The sequence below is a fragment of the Prionailurus bengalensis genome, chromosome B1 (genome assembly GCF_016509475.1).
Source record: "Prionailurus bengalensis isolate Pbe53 chromosome B1, Fcat_Pben_1.1_paternal_pri, whole genome shotgun sequence".
Lineage (NCBI taxonomy): Eukaryota > Metazoa > Chordata > Mammalia > Carnivora > Felidae > Prionailurus > Prionailurus bengalensis.
This window is the reverse complement of record NC_057344.1, coordinates 14,875,734-14,898,382: the sequence shown is the minus strand read 5'-3', so window position 1 is coordinate 14,898,382 and position 22,649 is coordinate 14,875,734. Positions and strand designations below refer to the sequence as shown.

The 22,649-nt window shown below is 45.1% G+C and overlaps 1 protein-coding gene across 2 annotated transcripts in view; it reads right to left on the bottom strand.

The window, feature by feature from the left end:
- Positions 1 to 19,488, bottom strand: part of STOX2 (storkhead box 2) — a 117,470-nt gene extending 97,982 nt beyond the window's left edge. Inside the window, exon 1 of one of the 2 annotated variants that reach the window (XM_043558278.1) lies at positions 16,829 to 19,488. In XM_043558278.1, the coding sequence (XP_043414213.1) occupies positions 16,829 to 16,994 (166 nt within the window). In that variant the 5' untranslated portion in view covers positions 16,995 to 19,488. The remainder of the gene's footprint in view (positions 1 to 16,828) is intronic. The other variant, XM_043558294.1, reaches the window with a different exon arrangement.
- Between the last annotated feature and the right edge of the window lie 3,161 nt (positions 19,489 to 22,649).

Genomic DNA, 22,649 nt, shown 5'->3' with positions numbered 1-22,649 from the left:
GAAGAAACTAGAAGCTCCTGGTTGCGTCAGCCCTACCTCTACCTTCCACCGTGCCCATTAACCAGGAGACTGTTGCCTTCTTACATAAAAAAGAAAACAAAAAACCCAGCCTCTGACACTCATCACGTCTCTCTGTATGGTCACCTCCCACACAGAGATCACTCCACCTTCCTTCCAACCCCCCAGAGAAGAAAGATCATACGGAACATAGCGAGGCTATGAGTATCTACACTTCCTAAAATACATGACTAAGATCACCTCACATCCGTCAGCATGGCTACGGTCAAAAGAGACGTGAGGGGGGAAGGGAGGGAAGGGAGGAGGGAAAGACAGGAACAGGTGTTGGTGAGGATGCGGAGAAAGGGGAACCCTCTTGCACTGTTGGTGGGCATGCAAACTGGTGCAGCCGCTCTGGAAACCAGTATGGCGGTCCCTCAAAAAATTAGCCACAGAACTATATGCTCCAGTGGGGTGCCTGGGTGGCTCGATTAGTTAAGTGACTGACTCTTGGGTTTCAGCTCAGGTCATGATCTCACAGTTTGTGGGTTTGAGCCTCGCATCGGGCTCTGCACTGACAGCATGGAGCCGTCTTGGGGTTCTCTCTCTCTCTCTTTCTGTCCCTCTCCCTATTTGCACTCGGTCTCTCCCTCTCAAAATAAATAAATAAACTTAAAAAAAAAAAAAAAGAACTACCATATGATCCAGCAATTCCACTTCCAGGTATTTATCCTACAGACCTGAAAGCAGGGGCTTGAACGGATGCCTTTACACCCATATTCGTAGCCGTATTATTCACAACAGCCAAAAGGTGGAAGCCGCCACGTGTCCACCGACAATGAATGGATAAACAAAACGTGGTCTATACAGACAATGGAATATTACCTACCCTTAAAAAGGAAGGACATCCTGACACGTGCTACAACATGGATAAACTCTGAGGATATCGTGCTGAGTGAAAGCAAAGGACCGAAGGACACACTTGTCACAAAAGGACAAACATTGCATGATTCCACGTGTATCGGGTACCAAGAGTTAGTCACAGTCACTGAGATAGAAAGACGTTTTGCAAGATGAAAAGAGTTCTGCGGACAGATGGGGCGAGATGGTTGTATAACATGACCGTCCTTACTGCCACTGAACTGTTCACTTTGAATTAAGATGATAGGGGCGCCTGGGTGGCTCCGTCGGTTAAGCGTCCGACTTCGGCTCAGGTCACGATCTCGCGGTCCGTGAGTTCGAGCCCCGCGTCGGGCTCTGTGCTGACGGCTCGGAGCCTGCAGCCTGTTTCAGATTCTGTGTCTCCCTCTCTCTCTGCCCCTCCCCTGCTCATGCTCTGTTTATCTCTCTCTCAAAAATAAATAAACGTTAAAAATTTTTTTAAAAAGATGATAAATTTTATGTTACGTCTATCTTACCACCATAAAAATAAAAGGTAAAAAAAAAAAAAACAAAACAAACCAACCAGATGACTAAAGAACGAGTCTTTAGAATTAAATACACTTGTACCTGAGGAGCAAACTATCCATCTCAAAGCAGCAGGGTACAGGGAATTTGTAAGACGTCTTCTGGCTGAGATTAATGCAATTTCCATACGTTTAATTTCCTGCATATCGTTAAACTCTTTTCTTTAAAGAAGTAGTTGGCTAATCAAATCTCTCCCACATTGCCTGCCTGGCAATAAGAAGTTAAAACAAAGATATGCAAATATTAAGAAAGTCTAATCTAAGGAAACTGAATATTAAGTGCAAGTGACCTTTTTCATTCTTTGAGTTTATCCGGTTTGGTGCCTTGGTTCTAAAGTTAATAAATACAGAGAAACTGTGAGTCACATTTTTTTTTTAATTTAAGAGCTGGCAATTTTGTTATATTTGTTTAGTATTTTTAAATCTGATACATACAGAATATACGTATTCACTGATTAGCCATAAAACAGGGGAAGAGTTGATAAGAGATACAGTTTTTAACTGGTACATAGTGTCTAAAAGCAATTTGTTTTTTTTTTTTAAATACACTGTATCATAAAGCTTTGTGACTGTTCTTTAATTTTCTAAAGAAGAGGGGAGTTTGCTTCATTTGTATTACTTTATTTTATTAAAAATTTTTAACATTTATTTATTTTAGAGTGAGAGAGAGACAGACTGCAAGCAGGGGAGGGGCAAAGAGAGAGGGAGACACAGAATCCGAAGCAGGCTCCAGGCTATGAGCGGTCAGCACAGAGCCCAATGCGGGGCTCGAACTCACAAACCGTGAGATCATGACCTGAGCCCAAGTCAGATGCTCAACCAACTGAGCCACCCAGGCGCCCCCTCATTTGTATTACTTTAAATGTTATACCCACTCCAGGGGCACCTGGCTGGCTCAACAGGTGGAGCATGTGACTCTTGATCTCAGGTTGTGTGTTCAAGCCCCACGTTGGATGTAGAGATTACTGAAAAATAGCCTTTTTTAAAAAATTATACACTCCAAGGGTTAGGGAGGTGCTCGATTTTGCAAGTCCTCTGACCAGGAGAAATACAAAATGAAGATTATGTTTTCTTTCTTTTTTTTTTTTAGATTATGTTTTCATATTATTGACATTCACTCCATTGCCGTGGGTTACGGAGCTCATATTCTTTGCCCAGTGACAAAGTAGGAGAGACTATACAGTATTTTCTCAGAGTGGTTCCTGCAGGGAATCCCAAGGACACTTTTCTTCATTTCCCCCCAAACTGAAGATTTTAGAACATCCATCTGATGCTTTCAAAATCAGTTAACTGATTCTTTTCAAAAATATAGTCCACTTACCTGATTGTAGCCATCTGTACTTTTTTTTTTGCAATATTCACCAAAATTCCTAGTTTATTAATTTCTTGACTACCTTGTACTTAATCCTACCATAGACCATTCAGACCCATACAACTCCTCCTTATTTTCTCCCCCCACCTGCTACTGTCATTTAAAACGATTGTGCAGAGTACTGCCTAATTACGCCATTATTTGGATGCCAGCCTATTGGAATGCTCAGAATCATGCTCAGTCTGAACAACAACATGGCAAAAGTTTGATGCGCTAAACTAATGCTTCCTCGGTGATTTTCCGTAACTAAAAAAGTAAAGGAGGATACAAGACAAAGTGAACCTGCAGAAGAAAATGGTTTACCAAATAAATGAAATGATGTTTCTGTGGGAGACTTCTTTCCGTTTCAAGTTTCATATTTGGCGGCGCCTGGGTGGCTCAGTCGGCTAAGCATCCGACTCTTGGTTTCAGCTGAGGTCATGTTCTCACAGTTTGTGGGTTCAAGCCCCGCATCGGGCTCTGTGTGGAACCTGCGTACGATTTTCTCTCCCTCTTCCTCGGCCCCTCGGTCTCTCTTTCTCTCAGAATAAACAAACACATAAAGTTTCCAATTTTGTTGTCAGGTCCTTTTGTGCCAAACAAATCGAGACCCAGGAAGTGTGTGGTCCCAACTGCTTCCTCTCCTCCAAGAATCAGGGATGTTCACCACATGGAAACGCTAGGCCAATTAAGACACCAGAGGAGATCATGTGGATGAGGAAACCCTGTCTAAGGTGCTAAGGGAAAGAGTCAGCAAGGAAAGAGTCCAGCAACGGCTCCCCCTACTGTCCCCCACCCCAGCGCCTGCCGGATTTTAGGAGAATACTGTCCTTTAGGCAAGTCAAGGTCACGCTCAGAACATTCACTGACAGAGTAGAGATAATTTTCAAATATCATACACAAATATTTGACTTTAGATTCCTTAAATTATGCAGGAAAGGCTAAGATCTGTCCTCTCAGTGGAACACAGGTGTTGCAAGAGGGGGCCCTAGAGTAAGAGCAAGACGACCCACCCAAGAAGTTGGTTTTACTAACATTTAACATAGAAACTAATAGTTGAATATGTACATGGTTTAAAGTGTGTGCGTGAGTGTGTGTATATGTTTTATGTATGTGTGTTTGAGTACGTGTGTATGTATGTGTATGAGTGTATAAAATCTCAGGTTTGTCATCTTACTGCTTAAGCAGTAATTACTGGCTGCCCCCCAAGACCGTTGTGTGAGGGGTCAATGAATGAGATCATTCTTTTTTTTTTAATTTTTTTTTAACATTTATTTATTTTTGGGACAGAGAGAGACAGAGCATGAACGGGGGAGGGGCAGAGAGAGAGGGAGACACAGAATCGGAAGCAGGCTCCAGGCTCTGAGCCGTCAGCACAGAGCCCGACGCGGGGCTCGAACTCACAGACCGCGAGATCGTGACCTGAGCTGAAGTCGGACGCTTAACTGACTGAGCCACCCAGGCGCCCCGAGATCATTCTTACCCACTGGCTGCTACAAGTTGTGCCTAATAACCAATGGTTCCCTTCTGCTGGGGGAAAAGGGGACTGAGGGTAAAACGGCTCCCCCGGAATATCTACATGTCAGGACCACATGGGAACTCTGTTATCTTTTTAGACATTTCTTTTTTGGGGAGTGGGGAGAACTCTTGTTATCTTGTTGGAAACTTGTTCTCAGACTGACAGAGGAATCTTGTGCTCATGTCCCAGGGCCTTCGACCTCTGGCTTCCCTCCACCAAGCTGAACAGAAACCTTGCAGGGCCGGACTATACACACAGTGGTGCGAAAGACACCTTCCACAAGCCCACAGCATCGACTCCAGCCTGAGGGAGGACACTCGCAGGGCCTCAGTGCCGAGGACATACTTTCACACCTCTGGCAGCATTTGGTGACCCAAACCTCCGTTTCTGGGCCTTGAGATCAGGATGGTGTATCACGTCTTCTTTTGCATCTGGCATCCCAAACACGTCCCTTGAAATTCGCATGTGTTTAAATTACCCACATCAAGGACAGGACAACCTATGGGGAAACAGGATCTGCATGCTCCAACAAACGATGCTTTAACCAACAAAAGCCAATGCTTTTGTCCCATTTGGGATGGAGGAGGCTTCTGAGGTTCAGTCAGTTGGCCGCGGCCGTATAAAGCAAGGTCCTCAGTACCCTTCCGGTTCATTAGGTATTTTTACCTAGACTTTAAGGAAGGAGGGTCTCGGGAGGGGGAGAAGTGTTGAAAACAAATAGATAAAATGCAAATTCAGGAGTAAACAAGCCAAAATGAAAAGCTCGGCGTTCCCCCCAATCCCAGTGGATGCAGCTCACGTGTCTGCCTGGAAAGGGGGGTGAAGGGGGAAGTGACTGCTTTGAAAGCTGCGGAGGAGGGGGGCCCTTTATCCCCCAGCTCAGGCTGCCATCCCATCTGCTCTTAGGAAAGCTGCCGAAATATTAACATATTTGACAAGTGGACCCCAACCTCCAGCACCCCTTTACCTTCTACACCATTCAGCGGGACTTCTGACCTGAGATTCCACGGGACCATCACTAAACTCCCCAAGGAGGGGAAATGGGCTTGGCTTGGAGCAGAGAAGCCACTGCGCCTCACTTTCAAAAGTGCCCTTGATAGATGGACCTTGGCCTCAACGCTGCCTTCCTACCTCACACCCCATTTCTGCGACGCTCACCTGCACACACAAACACACACAAGCACACAGCTCAGAAGCAGCTTTTTTTCCCCTTTGCCTTCAACTGAAAAGTCAATGCATATATCTCAGATTAAGCGGAGTCTGATCATATGGGGTACTGTCTCTCTGATTTCCGTGAAGCCAAGTTCTCTCAGATGTATATCCTGCAGGTGCACTGAATGCACAATGATGCTCTACCGTTCTTCCAAAGACGGACATTCGAGGACAGGCGAGCCCACGTAGGTACGTGAACAGTTCCGCAGATTTCTTAGAAGATCGCATACCAAAATCAGGAAGAAATGGAATGTCTGACTTCTGATTAAATGAGTACCAAGCGTAAGAAAAAAGATTTAAAGCTGTTTTTTTAACTCTGCCGGATCATGGACAACACTACCTATTGTCGCCCTTCTTCGTTAGACACCGAGGACCGAGTCTGCCCTGTAGTTATGCCCCCCGAGAAATAATGATATCGTAGCAAGAACGTACTAAGTTCTTACTGTGTGTCAGGAAGTATGCTAGTTGTTTTGTGTGCATTTGCTCCTTTAATGCACAGAACGACTGTAAGGAAGATACTATTTTATCTTCATTTTACAGACGAGAAACAGAGAACAGACTGATCGCACAAACTGCCAAGATCACACAGCCAGCAAGTGGGTGTCAGGACACCAACCCTCTGACTTCAAAGCCCTAAGTCCCAACGCTCTGCTGCTCTCTAAAGGCACTTTACAAACGTAAGACTGAAGCCACTATTACAAAGGTGGAAAACCCCATCTGACACGACGACCATCTTCCCGTTCAGCTCTTCTGGGCATGTTCGGTCCCCGGAGAAGCAAACTCTGGTAAAGCATCTTTTTTTTTTTTCTGTTTATCAGCAGCCGACCATTGTCTTCATTACAAATAACCAGTGAGCAAGTGTAAGGAAAAAAAATGTTCAAATACTTGTTTCAATTATTGTAGAACCAACCAAAATGAAAATTCAAATGAGTTCACCGGGTTCATAGAAACCAGTGCAGGCTCTTTTGGGGTGCCTGGTGCTTCAGTGGGTTAAGCGTCCAACTTCAGCTCAGGTCATGATCTCACGGTTTGTGAGTTTGAGCCTCGAGTCAGGTTCTCTGCTGTCAGCACAGAGCCCACTTCAGATCCTCTGTCCTCTTCTCTGCCCCTCCAATGCTCACACTGTCTCTGTCTCTCTCAAAAATAAAGATTGAAAAAAAGAAAGAAAGAAAGAAAGAAAGAAAGAGAGAAAGAAGGAAAGAAAGAAAAAGAAAGAAAGAAAGAAAGAAAGAAAGAAAAAGAAAAAGAAAAAGAAAGAAAAAGAAAGAAAGAGAAAGAAAGAGAAAGGAAGAAAAAGAAAGAAAGAAAGAGAAAGAAAGAAAGAAAGAAAGAAAGAGAAAGGGAAAGAAAGAAAGAAAGAGAAAGAAAGAAAGAGAGAAAAAGAAAGAAAGAAAAGAAAGAAAGAAAGAAAGAAAGAAAGAAGGAAAGAAAGAGAAAGAGAAAGAAAGAAAAGAAAGAAAGAAAGAAGGAAGGAAGGAAGAAAAGAAAGAGAAAGAGAAAGAAAGAAAAGAAAGAAGGAAGGAAAGAAAGAAAGAAAGAAAGAAAGAGAAAGAAAGAAATGCTGGCTCTCTTAATAATGCTAATGACAAGGAAGGAAGGAAGGAAGGAAGGAAAGAAAGAAAGAAAGAAAGAAAGAAAGAAAGAAAGAAAGAAAAACAAATGCTGGCTCTTTGAATAATGCTAATGACAAGGAAGGAAGGAAGGAAGGAAGGAAAGAAAGAAAGGGAAAGAAAGAAAGAAAGAAAGAAAGAGAAAGAAAGAAAGAGAAAGAAAGAGAAAGAGAAAGAAAGAAAAAGAAAGAAAAGAAAGAAAGAAGGAAGGAAGGAAGGAAAGAAAGAGAAAGAAAAGAAAGAAAGAAGGAAGGAAGGAAGGAAAGAAAGAAAGAGAAAGAGAAAGAGAAAGAAAGAAAAGAAAGAAGGAAGGAAAGAAAGAAAGAAAGAAAGAAAGAAAGAAAGAAAGAAAGAAAGAAAGAAAGAAAGAAAGAAAGAAAGAAAGAAAGAAAGAAAGAAAGAAAAACAAATGCTGGCTCTTTGAATAATGCTAATGACAAGCAAGGAAGGAAGGAAGGAAGGAAAGAAGGAAGGAAAGAAAGAAAGAAAGAAAGAAAGAGAAAGAAAGAAATGCTGGCTCTCTTAATAATGCTAATGACAAGGAAGGAAGGAAGGAAAGAAAGAAAGAAAGAAAGAAAGAAAGAAAGAAAGAAAGAAAGAAAGAAAGAAAGAAAAAGAAATGTTGGCTCTTTTAATAATGCTAATGACAAGCAATACTGATATAATGCTTCTCGTGTGCTGTGCCTGGTGTTAAGTGCTTCATGTATATAATAAGTCACATAATTCACCCCAGACCTCATGGCTGCATACCATTATTATTCCCATTTTGCAGGTAAGAAAACGGGAGGAAATACGTTAATTTATCCATGTGCACCCAGCCAGTATTGGAAAGGCTGGATTATGAAGCCCCGTGGCCTGTATCTCTGCTCGAAGTTGCTATGCTACACAGCCTCTCAGAGAAGAGAGGCTGAAATATTTACTGGGATATTTTGAGTAACTCGGAGAATTTCGGGGGGCGGGGTGTTGGAGATCCAGGCTTGGAGCTCTGTGGCCAGAGCCGCTTCCGTGAGGCCTCCTCAGCAGCTTCTACCAATCTACCAAGCATGAGCGCCACCAACCCGGCCACACAATGCACACCACCTGCCAGCTATCCGCCCCCCCGCCCCGCCCCCAGCAGCCTCCAGAGCGCGGTCTTGCACAACAGCGCCACCCTGTGAAGGGAACGTGCCTCACAGCCCCCGCTGCTCTGTGCACAAGCGAAGGGCGTGGGTAACAGGTGAAGCCTAGGTCAGCACCCAGGCCCTCCACGTCGGGCAGGCCAGGAAGGCAATCCCATGGCGAGTTCAGCAGCAACACAGAGAGAAAGGAGACTTCCACCTCCCTCCAACCTTCATAAGGTGGCTGTATTAATTCCCGGGAGCTGCCAAAACCAAACGCCGTAAACCAGATGGCTTAAAACGAGAGACGTTTATTCTCTCAGGGTTCTGGGGACCAGAAGACAGAAGCAGGACCATTTCCCCTCAGGAGGCCCCGAAGGAGAACCCACTCCGTGCCCTTCTCCCGCCAGTATGGTGGTGGCCAGCAAACCCTGGCCTTGCCTGTGGCTTGTAGACGCATCATTCACATCTCTGCCTCTGTCTTCACATGACCTTGTGCCTGCCGTCTGTGTTTCTCTTCTTCTTATAAGGACACCAGTCTTACTGGATTTAGGGCCCACTCTACTCACGTATGACCACATCATAATTACATCTAACCTGTTTCCAAAACAGTTCATATTCACAGGTACCAGAGGTTAGGACGTGAATGGTTCTTTTGGTGGGGGCGGGTGGGGGTGCTCATTCAACGCAGGACAGTGGAGGGTTCAGATGCTGGGCAGCCAAAAAAAAAAAAAGACAAATATCCAATGTATCTCAATTGCTATGAGGGCCCTTCATCTCATGTAAGGATGAAATAAGTGATTTCAAAGCCAAAGTTGGATATGCCGAAAGCAATTAATGGCCTGTTAGCTCTCTTCGGGGAATCAGCGAGACAGGAATGTGCAGTTGGGGTGTGGTGGGGGCGTTAATTGCAAAGCTGGATGGTTCCTCCCTCTGAAACTATGGCCATCAGCAGGATAGGGCCAGGCATAGGTCCTGCCACCAGTAATGCCCACAGGCATCTGCCAAGTATCTCTCTTTTATCTTCAAAAGGAGAAAACTTGGCCTGGAGGGGCCATCATGGATTTGATAAATGGAGATTTTAACTGTGTGTATGAGTTAACCTAAGCCATAATTTTTCAACTGCATAGGTGTATGACAGATGTTTGAAATGTACATTATTTACATAGCTGGTCTAGTCTCCTGGGTTGCTACACCCGTTACTCTAAGCCTTTTCACACCTGACTATACTCACCAAACATATATCCCTTTTATCATCAGCACCATGGATTCTGAATAAAGGCAAACACCAATAAAACAAATCCTAGCGTTACAAAGCACTTGACATTTAGGAATGGGAGAGCAGATGATCTCCAAGCAACCTTGTCCTTGGTCCCCCATGTTTTCAGAAAAACCCAAGTGGGACTGAAAGTTCACGGAACCCAACTGACCCTCCATGTGCCGGGAATAAAAATAAGTCAGTCATCTGCTCCCCTCTAAGAAACAGAACACCGAGTACAAAAAAAGCTAAGCTAGATTTGTGTTCTCAACCAACATTGCTAACTGGATGACCCCCAAAACTGTATCTCTAACTCTTACTGTTCCTCGTGTGTCTAACCAGCCCATTAGGTTCAAAATGGAACTCGTCACCTGCTCTACTGTCCCAGCTTTCTGGCGGTATACTGCATTCTTCCGACAAAAATCTGGTTTACAACCCCCCTTTATTTTAACATCTTAAATCCAGTTATAAGGAATGGCCAGCTCTTTGTTCTTGAAGATTCTTCCCTTCCCCTTAGGACCCATCCCTCCTTCCTTGGCTGATACAAGCTTTCCACGATGTGGCATGACTACCGCTCAGGTACGCGAGGTCATTTTAGGCGGTATTGAGTATTTTAATTGATACAGTAATATATTAATCTTAATGGAGATCAGAAAAATGGAATTAGCAAATGAACCCTGTAATGTCACACAGAATACAAAACTTTCTTCTTAATTCATTTCAATCAAACAGTGGGCTCAGGTTAAGGGAAAACATTAAGTAACTGATACGGGTGGTTTACGGACATGGGTAAAATCTTGGGGGTGGTGTGCAAATGCCTGGCAGTGCTGGGAAGCCCTCCTCTGTGGTGGTCGCTCAGCATCATATGGCTTGATCGCATCGGCCCCTTCAGCCACATCCCAGCTGGCTTCCTGGCCTCAAGACTCTCATGTTTTCCATCTGTCCTGCAGGCCACCACAGACACTCCTCCTGAAACGCTCCTTTCATCCTTGGTTGCTACTGCTTCTACAACCTTCCCTCGATCCCCCTCCTTCCCTGTCTCCTCAAATCCTACCCAGTCTTTCAAGACCCAAGGAAGTCTCCCCTCTGGGAAGCCTTTTCTAATTGATATCCTTCTCTGAACTCCTATTCCCCTTACACCAACCGTATCAACTTCCCCACCTGACTCTTGATCATATCCTACCTACTATTTACCACTTTCTAATGGTCGATTCACTGACAGCTGGTCATGTCTTTATCCAATTTTTAAAGAGGAGTCGTATTTTATTCATTCACGCAATAAACATTTACTGAGTGCCCGATATGTGCCAAGCCCTGTGGTTGCTGGCAAAATAGAGATGTGAATAAAACACGTAGTGCCATTGAGGAACTCGCTGGCTTGTACTGGAGACCCATATGTGAACTCGTGGTATGACACAAGGTGACCGTGCTGCTGTAACACAAGTACAGAACAAATGTCATAGGAGGGATTTGCTCTAGAAAGGATCTGGAGGTCAACTGAAAGAGAATGGTGTATGAGCTGGTTCTGGAAGGTTCAAAAGTATTCCTTCAGACCTTTAAAGATGGGGAGCCTATGGGGCACCCGGGTGGCTCAGTCGGTTAAGAGTCCAAATTCGGCTTAGGTCATGATCTCACAATTCGTGGGTCCAAGCCCTGCGTCGGGCTCTATGCTGACAGCTCAGAGCCTGGAGCCTGCTTCGGATTCTGTGTCTCCCTCTCTCTGCACCTCCCCCACTCGTGCTCTGTCTCTCCCTCCCTCTCTCTCTCGAAAATAAATAAACATAAAAAAAATTTTAAGAAATAAAAAATAAAAGATGGAGAGCATAGTCTAAGCAGTGGAACAGACATTACAAAAGGCACAAAATGGCAATACGGTATTGTTGAAGGTATTTTCAGGAGCCTAGAACACGGGATGGTGGGGAAAGAATGGGAAGAGGGGGTGGAAAAGGCAGTCATGCCAAGAAGAGGTCATGCCAAGAAGAGCCTTGGTCTAGGACTTCATCCACAGGCATGAGAAACACTGAAAAGAGAAATGATGTGACCCTAACACAAAAACCCTCTGGGGACCCATGGAGGACGAACTGTACCTGAAGACAGGTCAGTTCGGAAGATACCGTAATAGAACAGAAGAAGATTCAAGCAACACAAGATGAAGAAGGAGGGCAGATTTTAGAAATATTTAGGTGGTAGACACTGGATTTTCTGACCAACTGGTTGTACATTCTAATGTCACATAGAAACAGTCTAGGGATTAACCACTCGAGGAAAGGTTTGCTGTCTACTTAAAAAATTTACCCATGACATTTCTTTCCAGTGGTACAGTGGCTGAGGTTAATTTAGAGTTGACTATAGCCTACAGTCTTATAACATGCAAGAGCCTTTACACCTTATAGATTAGGCTCCATACGGCTTCTCTGATCCACAAAAGCCTGTCCTAAACTGAAAAGTCAACGTATTATCCCACCAGCAAGGACCTAACCAGATTTTGTTTCTTGGTTATATTTGCACCCAGCACAAGCAATGGTTTACCAAAGAACATGCTATTGTCTGAACTCTCCTAACTCTCTGGGGTGTTGGGAACTTAAGCCAGAATTGCTCCGGAGGTGTAAAAATGCTAAGGTTTTTATACAATACACTCATACTCCTTTTTTCAAATAAAAACATTCACGAGAGCGTAAAAGATATTGAAACACCAAGAGAGGTGACCTTTTGTAAGTGCATTCGTGTTCTCTTGGGAAATAAAGAATAAAGTCATTCACCACCAAGTGTAATATTCCTCACTTCCACTTGCCTGATGAAAGGAGTCAACACAGGTAGTTTCAAATTAAAACACAGTTGGAGTAGCTGGCTGAAAATGGATCTCTCCGAAGAGGGGAAAGGAGGTGACGGGATGTTATTTATTAAAACTTGCATGTGATTATAACTTCGTCCATCACCTCCCTCCCGCATCACTCTGCTGGCCAGCACAAGCCACGGGCACATTTAACACAAGGCTTGAGGGTGGCAGGAAATAGGACTGTTTTGCAAACTGAGCACACTTCCCACACACCCCACATACGGGGAAGCACGTGACTCCAATAAGTAGAAAGGGCAAAGGTTATTTCTAATGATTTCTGTGTAAGTGCTCACGAGTCCTGTGATGGCTCATTACAGAGTCACCGTCGGGCCCAATTTTGTGATGGAAGCAGGGACCAGAAGGACCCGTTACAGACGGGAGGGAGGTCATATTACTCGCCAGGGACACAGCCGGTTGGTGGCAGGCCCAGATTGGAACCTCGAGTGTCCATCCTCCACTCCCAGGAAACTCTCACATCTCTTAAAATAACAGAACAGAAGGATCTGGGACACACAGTCAGCTGTGCCCCAGAATTAGTTTCTATAAAATTAAAACTTAATAAAGTCATCAAGGTGGTTGTGCTGGTCATTCCGCCCCACCAATGACATCAGTTGGGTCGGCAGACAAGACAGATTTAAATTTTCTTCAGATGCCAATTTGGGCCTTTCGTGTTACTCTCTTTTCCAACCCTTTAAAGTCATAGTGGTACAACTGTCTGCTTTGCCATTCTTTAAAATCTAAAAGCACCCTAAGTTTGGAGATATCTTGCATTAAGCAACAGCTTTGATGGACATGCTCTGTAGAACCTTTATGTGGGAAACTGACTTTCCAACTCCTGATCAATAGAATACCCCCGACTTGATGGCTTTACACGTGGAACATCTAGACTCACTCTTCCCCGGGACTGGGGGAGAAGAGAGTGAAGAAAATGTAAAGTTAGTAGCAACATTTGTGCAAAGAGGTCACACAGTTAAGGCTCTAATAGCTTCACCGACAAAAGGTTTGCGGTCTTGAAAATTATTTCATGGAGGTATGTGAGCATGTTTTCACGTGGAAAGCACTAGAAATTATACAGCTATTGCCCTCCCTGGGGGGAGACAGACTTTTATTTCTGGTTAACTGATGTCATAATATCTAGTTTTAGAAAACGCAGAATGATTCCACATCCGTTTGATCTAACCTCTTTTCTTCTTCAGATAATGCCTGGGCATGGAGTTATTCATCTTGTTTTGAACAAAAGGTAAGATTTTCCCCCTTCTGCCCAGAAACTACCATTGGGAAATTAATAGTCAAGATGAACAAGGAATTCATCTCATGGCCTGTGAACTTGCTGGTTGCCAGAAAGAGGCCTGTGAATTCTTAGGGTTATTTTAGATTTGGTAGCATGAATTGGGAGCTTAAACAGTCATAAAAGACATGGTCGTCAAGATTTGAAGTTTCAGAATTCTCTGTACTTCCAGAGGATCTCTTTTAAGTTTTATATGCGCCTGTTCTAACCTCTTGAGTTTAAGTGTAGTTTATCCTGAAGCTATATGAAAAAGCCACGGCTAAATGTCAAGCCTACTGCTATAAATCACATTTCAAACTGGTAATTACTTATTAGTGGGGAGAAGGCTGTTTGAAATGGTGCTGTCTCATTAGAAAGCTATTACGGACGCCTGCAATTCGGCCTTAATAAACAGAGGTAAACTTCAAGTGTCTACTGTGGGACAGGTATGCCAGACCAAAACGACTGCTATTAAAATTCCCAAGGATCTCTCTCTCTCTCTCTTCTTTCCTAAAGTTAAAAAAAAAAAGTGATTTCCCCCCCCCCCATATTTTTTAGGAACATTTGTTGGGGTGGGGGAGGTGGATTTCTAAAAAGAGTCTCAAGTGAAGTTATTTTAAATTCCTTATTTTAAGTAACTCCCTAACTTATTTTGTCCTTTGAACTCAATAACAAAAAAACTCTTTCAACTGAAAATGAAGTATGATAATACCAGTCGTTATTATGCCAAATGACTGGACAAACAGAATATGAAAAGACTCATGTTCTCAGCTGCCTCATTTCCTATTTCATTTTATGTGACAAAGCCTCTGTTTATATCCAGAGTCACTAACTTGATACAACTAGATTTCCTTTACCTTTTGTAAGAGGAAAAGAACTTCCTGTAAATGATCTCTGAGTGTTTCAATATACCATCTATTCCTATCAAGTTTCATATTTGGAAAAGAGCCATTTTTGAAAAGGAAATTGATAAGATACCCACCCCAAACACACAAAAGATGCATACGAGCATTTCCATCTACTCTCCCAACGCTCATTGTAGGTGTGTCTTAATATTTACCATTTCCTTCCATCAGCACCAACACCACTCATTACATGTTTTAGCTAACGTTTTAAGGATAGATAAATAATACCCCTCCCTCGCTGGGCACACCATATTACATCCAACCTAACAGATAGGTGAGAATCTAGCAAGGCACTTGGCCCTTAGGGACGCTCCAGAGAATACCGAATGACTGACACAGCTCTTCGTCCCCCACCTTTTGGGTTTTTTATTTTTTGGTGGCTTTTTGTTTTTTGTTTTTTTGGTTTTTTTGTCAGCAGGTACCTAACATTCAATCTGCATAGAAAACCACTATCCTGAAACAGCTTATCCCTCAACATCACTGTCAGACCTGCTTACCATGTGCAGATCAAGAAATGAAATAAGAAAAGAGAATCAAATAACATTAAGAGTTTCTTCCCCCACGCCTTCAGAAACACCTCGCAGATCTGGCACACGCAGAGAAGTACTTCAGCAAATAACGAAAATGTGATCATAATGAAGCCATGCCAAAGACAGATAAAAACAGGCTCTATGGGAATATGCCTGAAATCGTTAAAGAATCTCACAGGTTTGTTGAAGAAATTATGGCCACCTGCCCTCCCATAGCTTCACACTTGGTGTCAGTACTGGTTCCTGAAGAGGGATAAAAAAAAAAAAAAAAAGAGGGGAACCATTCAGTGTGGAATGAAGACATTCAAACCCAGGCATCTGAGACCTGGGATTATCGAAACACTCGGTGCAGACATGAGTTTATGTACATATGTGTTTTGAGGTTAGATTTCGATTTAGGTGCATTTCAAAATTTACAATCACAAGTCTGAAGACTGTAGCAACCACAGCAGTGATTGACTTGAATTACTAACGTATAAACTGTACTTGTCACTTTGCAAATCTGGCTTTTCATGAAAGAGAGAATCGAGGGCGCCTTACTGCCAAAACAGTACAACATCCTCTGTAGCCAGATTTTGCGGTAAAAAAGATGGTTATTTTATTTAGGTTTTATATTTATGGAAATGTGGTCACAAGACGTTTTTAAAGCATGAAGTACTGATCCCAGGGATAATACATATTTAAAAAAAAAAACTTGCTGTTTTAAGGGGAAAGATAGCAAAGCTACCCTGTGAGCACCAACCACACGCTTAAAGCAACCTCGCCAGTGAAGACAGGGCTCGGGATGACTTGGAATAGTATGTGGTTTCAAATATAATCTCATCTCTTCCATCACATTGTGTTTGGTAGAAAATCACTTCTTTCAAACTGAAAAAAAATGAACAAAAATTGATGTCTGACCATTGCACACAAGTGGTCAACAATAAGTAAGGAGAAAACAAGGAAAGAGTTCCAGGATTTGCCTCCTTCGGCATTTCCTCCAGTATTTTATCCCCTGGGTTCCCAAGTCACAGCCAAAGCCATTCCGTCGTGCTGCCAAAGGGAACCGGCTCCTTCCGAAATACTCTTAACAGCCCTGCGTTTTACGATGATGAAACCCTTTCTGAAGCCTCCGTTTCCATTCACCGTTTTGTTCGTCCTTCCTGTCTGACATGCAAATACAGCCTCCATTCTTTCCATACAACCTAATTCGAGGCAACATATGTTAAATCCACACAGAATCATGTGAGCGTTCAATCCGCATACACACCATTACCCCACGGAATGCATGCAATGAGCTCCCACAGAGTTGTCTGCGTGCAAATCACACGAGCTCTGAGACGTATGCGGGGCTCTTCCCGGACTCCAACCATCCAGAGTTGTGCACGGAACCTGTTCCCTTGTAGGCACAAGGGGCTGTCTAAATACCCACCAGGATAACTGGCCACCATGCAGGAGCCGGCCAGCTCGCTACTGCAGGCGGCCCCGGACGCAGGCTCTCCCACAAAGCTCAAGGAGGCTGCCGCGCAGGAGCCTTGCAGTCATTTATCTCCTGCAGCCAAAGCGCCAGGCACGGCCCCCTCCCTTATTTTACCTAACTAATAGCTCTCAAACCCCATATTGAGAGGGCCTGCTGTGGATCTTGCGGAGGTACAAAATGGTGGATGTGAGCTAATTTTTCCTGCTTTCCCCATAACTTATCGCATCCATCACCGGCCGTGCTCCCACCTAAGCACCCCGGCGGCGGCGCACCGAGCACGCCCCGCGGACCCGGCCCGGGGGCAGAAACGCGGCTACCCACCTGATGTCATGTAGCCCCGCGAAGCCTGGGGCGCGAAGGCCGCGGGGAAGCGCTTGTGCAGGCGGTAGTCCTTCTCGCTGCGGGACCTCATTCGGTCCGAGGCCCGGTCGGAGAAATCCGAGCTAGGCCAGGCTCGCCGCAAGGTTGTGCTCCGGGTCTTCTTCATGGTGGGGGAGCGCGACCTGCCGCCCCGATCCTGGGGGCCTCAGCGCCGGGGCGCAGCGCGCTGCTTCATCCGTCTACGGCGGGCACGACCCTGGCGGACTCTGCGCACATTTTCCCAGCCCCTCCTCGTCGGCGTCTACACCGCCAGCGGCGGGTCCGGCCTTCCCCACGCCCCCACACACCCCCACGGCGAAGGCTCCGATTTTACACACGTCCCACAATGCATTACACTTCATTTGCAATCCGCCCGGCTTATAGCTTCCAGATTCCTGGGGGGGAAAGGCACGTTAGGAGGCTCCCCGGCCGGGAGGAGGCGGGGAGGGGGCGGGCGGGGTGGGGGCGCCGAGACTTGCAGCGTGAAAGCAATGGGAACGCAGACAATGGCCCGATTCAGCGCAGGAGTGCTTAGCCAACTGTGAGCCACGGCACAAAAGACCCAAACAAATGAGGAAGCCGAGGCCTCCTCCGGGGCTGACCCGGGATCGGGCGCCCGGGAAGTCGGAGGGGCGGCGGCAGACCCTCTCCGCACCCGGCGGCTCAGAGCGAGGCGTGGGGATGACAGCGTCCGAGTCGTGTCCCCCCGGGCCTTTCGGCCGCGCGGCCCGCAGTCCCGGGCGCAGGCTGGTTCGGCCTCCCCTGCAGTCCTCGGGAGGCAGTCTTCATTACAGAGGCTCGAATGGGGGGCGCGTGTGCACAGGGATCCGAGCAGACTCTGCAGACAGCAGCTGCGGCAGGCGGGCTCCTGCGGAATCCAGGAAGAGCCCGAGTCCTCCTCGCAACTGCAGCGCCTCGTCAATCTTCCTCCTTCCCAGGCTCAGGGTGGTGTGCGTGTGTGTGTGTGTGTGTGTGTGTGTGTGCGCGCGCGCGCGCGCGCGCCGACACGCATGTGCCCCCCTACACATGCATGCTCCTACTTACTGGCCGAGGGGGCGTCTGGAGCCATGGCTGCCAGCGATGCCGAGCCTGCCGATCCACACCCGCACGGTGGCACCAACGCCCGGTCGCGAGCGCGCAGAATGGCTACTGAAGGGCAGGAAGCGGGGCAGCCGCCCAGTCTCATGCTAATCACCGAGCTGCCTTAAGTTAGAGCACGGATCCTGTCAGGCTTCTCATTTTCATGTAAAACACCCTGCGGCGGCGCGGGGACCTCGGCGGGAGCCCCAGCCCGGAGTCCGTGCTCGGATATTTACATATTTTTAGGATTGTCCCTCCCCCTCGCAGGAAGAGACAGAACCCCCTCAGTGGGAACAGGGAGATCTGAGGTGCCCTGTCTTGCCCACCTGCGCCAACCCCGGAGTCAGCTAGAGCCGGAAAAGGGGGCGCCACCGGGAGCTCCTGCGACAGCCGCAACCGCCGGGGCACCTGGTCCACGCCGCCTGGGAAACGCAGTGGAGGTGGTCTCCGGCTCTTCCTCTCTCTCCCTGGATCCCTCGTGTAAGTCACCAGCAGCCCGCTAACCTGCATTCAGGTCCTTTACACGGCGCGGCTCTGCACAGCTGCTTCTGGTCCAGCAACCAATCGCTAAAGGACAACAATGCGCGCGACGCGGGAGGGGCGGAGGGGGATGCGCCGCCCCGGCCGAGGCGCGGGGCCGGGACGCCGAGGTCACGCCGAGTTAAAGGCGCGCGGTCACAACGCTGCGGACCCCGACGACGCTGTGCGGGCTGCCGGTTTTCTGTTTTTGGTTTTTTGTTTTCAAAGCGCTTATACCCCCATTTGGGTTTCCAGAAATGCTCGGGTGTTCTAAACAACAAAAATAAACCTGATTTTTTTTTTTCGACAGTATACTTTATTGTACATTTTTGCGCTTTTTTATTACTGACGATGCAACGTTCAGAATCATTTTTATGTTGTTGTTTCGTAGACACAGGTGCCAAGTTACAGAGACAAGGATACGAAATGTTATGGGGCTATGATCTTAGGCTGATGCCACAAAAACAAACAAAACCAGAAAAACAGCGGGCTCTAAATGGTTAAGATTCAAGAGTTCTAGCATGATTTGGTGCTATTCGGAGGCTTGAATTCTTTGTTGGGGGTGGGGGCGGGCAGCAAGGTTCTTGAAGAACTATGCATATGGGGGCGGGGTTTAAGCCACAAGCATTAGATAATCTAGAACCAGAGCCTCTATTCAGTAATTTAAGGCTGTTCTCTAAAGAGCCAGAACTCCTCTAAGGAGCCAGGGTAACTAATCTATCTCTTGGGATAATGGGAGTACACAAGCCAGCAAACAAATAAAATCACTAAGTATCATATGGAACTTATATTTACACTAATCAAAATTTACTACAACTGTAAACCCATTAGCCACAGTTTAGTGACATTTTTTAAAAGTTAGGAAAAGAGACTCCCCCAGAAGGCACATTTTGCTAAGATGTCTTCTTTACTGTAAGAGGTCTTCTAAGAACAGAAAGACCACAGTGTTAGAAGCTACAGAAGACTAAATGTGTAAAGAACCATAAAGGTAATATAAAATAAAAATGCATGAGATATTGACATTTAGATCTCTCAATCCAATTCAACATACAATTACTCAGTACCTCCCATGAGCCAAAAGTGGTGATGTGAATGATTATAATAGTTCTGACTGAAGGCTAATGGTGATTGCTGTGGCAAATGTGATATTTACTCATTCAGCAAATAATTATTGACTATATAGAATATGCCAGCCCTGTCATGGGCGCTGAATACCACACATGGCCCCACACAGTTTATGGTGTAGGTAGTAAGCAGATAAATGCACCACCAAGTGTGCTAAGTTCTAGAAAGAAGAATAACCTCTATGAAAAACAATGTTCATCTGAGACCTAGGGAATGAGGAGTCATCCAAGCAAAGAGTTGGGAACACGGTATTTCAGAAAGTGGGACCAGTACGTACAAAGGACCTGTGGTAGGAAGTGAGTGTGGCCTCTGCTGGAAGAAGTGAAGGAGGGCCAGTGGGGCTGGAGTTGGAGCAGAAGAGGAACGCGTGTGATGAGGTCATAGAGGAAGGCAAGAGCCAGATCGTGCAAGGACTTGCAGGCTGTATTAAAGATTTTGTATTCTATTCCCAGTGCAGTGTGAACTGCTGAAGGGTTTTGAGCAAAGACACACCGATAGTTTTAGAATTTCTCAATAGAAGGAGCTCAGAAGAGGGAATCTGTTTGAAGGGAGGGGTCAGCCAGGAATTTCCTGGAGAGTAAGTCTGAATTGCCCTTGACTTAAAACTGAGAAAATATTCATTGTTCACATGAAAAAAAAAAAATGGGGTGGGGTGATGGAGGTTTGGGGAGGAGAGCTACCCTCAGCCACCTCTGAGTGTGGGCCTTAGAGGGGAGTGGTACTGTCCCGTGTACCTACCCAACAGAGTGCCCTTGGAGGCAAGGCCAAGGAGCCAGACACAGAAGCATCAAAGAGCAAATAGGTGGGGTTAGCTCAATGGAATCGGATAGTAAATGGAGTAGGAGAGTTTAGGGACAGTTAAGTAATTTATCCATCTGAATCAGGTGGCAACATCAAGAAAGGTTATGAAGGTAAGGCTTGAATCTCATAAACACATTACGAAACCAATCCTCTCAGAAGAAAGTGGACGTGGAAACCCCTGTGATTGTAGCCACTGTGAAAATGAGACTCAGTGTGTCCTGTGCAAACATTCACTCTGCTCACACCCAACTTGTAGGTCTTCAGTACTGGTTCCAAGTCTCTCCACCTAAATGAGACTGTCCTGTATCGGGGTCACCCCCCGTCTCTCAAGGAAGGTCACTTGCATAACCCAGTATTCAGTACTAGGCAAGTTTAGAATTCAATGGAAAAATGATAAAGCAAATGAATTTTACGGTGTAATGTTTAAAATCAGGCTCCAGCATAATTTGTACATTTGGTATTTACATATGAGCTTATAGACGCTGATAATTAGATACACGTTTGCTTTGTGATTCTAACTCAAATGTATAATTGATCTTAGACTTCTGATTCTAAGTGGAAAAGTGTAAGAAATTTGACTTTGAAATTCTCACTTAAAACTCTGGTTTTTTAGGTTTCTAAGAGTTTAATGAACTTAAGAGTTTTGAGAATATAAACTCCATGAAGGCAAGGGATTTTTCTGTTTTACTCATCGCTGTTCATTGTTGTTTTATTCAGAGTTGTATCTCCAGTGGCTAGTAATGCCTGGCATGTATTTGATGACTAATGAAGCATGAGTGAGTATTCTGGAAGATCTGGTTTGAAGCCTTCCCAGTCAGACGTAATAAGTGTTTTTTTAAAAGTAGGGGCGCCTGGGTGGCTCGGTCAGTTAAGCGACCGACTTCAGCTCAGGTCATGATCTCACGGTCCGTGAGTTCGAGCCCCGTGTCGGGCTCTGTGCTGACAGCTCAGAGCCTGGAGCCTGTTTCAGATTCTGTGTCTCCCTCTCTCTCTGCCCCTCCCCTGTTCATGCTCTGTCTCTCTGTCTCAAAAATAAATAAACATTAAAAAAAAATTTAAAAAGAACTAATGAAAAAAAATAAAATCTTTAAAAGTTAAATATACCAAATTTATAAATGCGATTTAAATTTTTAAGGGAATGGACTAAACCGTATTTCTGAATGGAACTAATTGTTGAGTAAAGGGACTTTATAGTCTTTAACTTGAATTAATCAAATATTTTTTCAACATTCCCCCAAGAGTTATAGTTTTTACTTTATCATTTTAAATTTACAAACAGAGTAAACCGAATCTAAAAACTTAAGGGCATTTTTATTTTTTCCATTTGTATCTCTTGTAAAAGAAAATTTGATTTTTTGAATTTGTATCTCTCGTATACTGAGCATTAATGAAAGACCTAAATATCTGTAAATGATCTTTGCTGTGCACAGAAAGCCCCCCTCAGACGTTAGAAAGCCCACCCTGACTACAGACTGAACATGTAATAATAGATCAGGAAGAAAAATCTCTGGAGTCAAGAAAAGGTTGATATGAGTGAAAAATGAACACAAGCATAAACGTAAGTGGTAACAGGTCGGAGCCTTGACCCTGTCACCTAGAAGAGGAATTTCAATCCAGGACCTCCTAGGCTCACAATACTCTGGGATGCAGGGACGCCCGCTGCAATTCCACTGGCAATGTCCAATGGCATATTAGACTCCCCAAACTAGAATATCCAGGGGACACTCCATTGAAACTGCAACCAAAGTTGCCTGTGGCCTCATTTCTCTGCCCAAGTGCGACTATAGTACAGTAAGCGACCTAAATGCGCAGAAAGGAAATAGGCATTCTCGTATTTATGTATGTTATGTGATAGAGGCATCGAATATTGTGATTAAAATACCTGTTAAATAAAAATGAGAATTCTGAGTCTGAGAATAATTTATCTTTCTGCTTCTTCTTGAAACATGATTTGCAGATGAGATTAATAGGTTAATTTGACAAATGAGCTGATTAGTAAAAAAAAGAGAGACATAAACGCACACCTTGAAGTTGGGCAGGTGGGTGACCCTGGTCATAAAGCTAGATGCGAGTCGGAAAAGAGCATGCCCTTGAAGGACTAGGGCTTTTTCAGAGGCTTGTGAAATGGAAAACCGGAGGAGTCTCTTATGGGACACATATCTACACGCGTATGTTCATATGTATATATGTTCGCACGTCTGTAGGGCCTGGGATATGTTGGCCTCCAGAAGGCAGCTGGCTAAGGTAGCTGACCAAG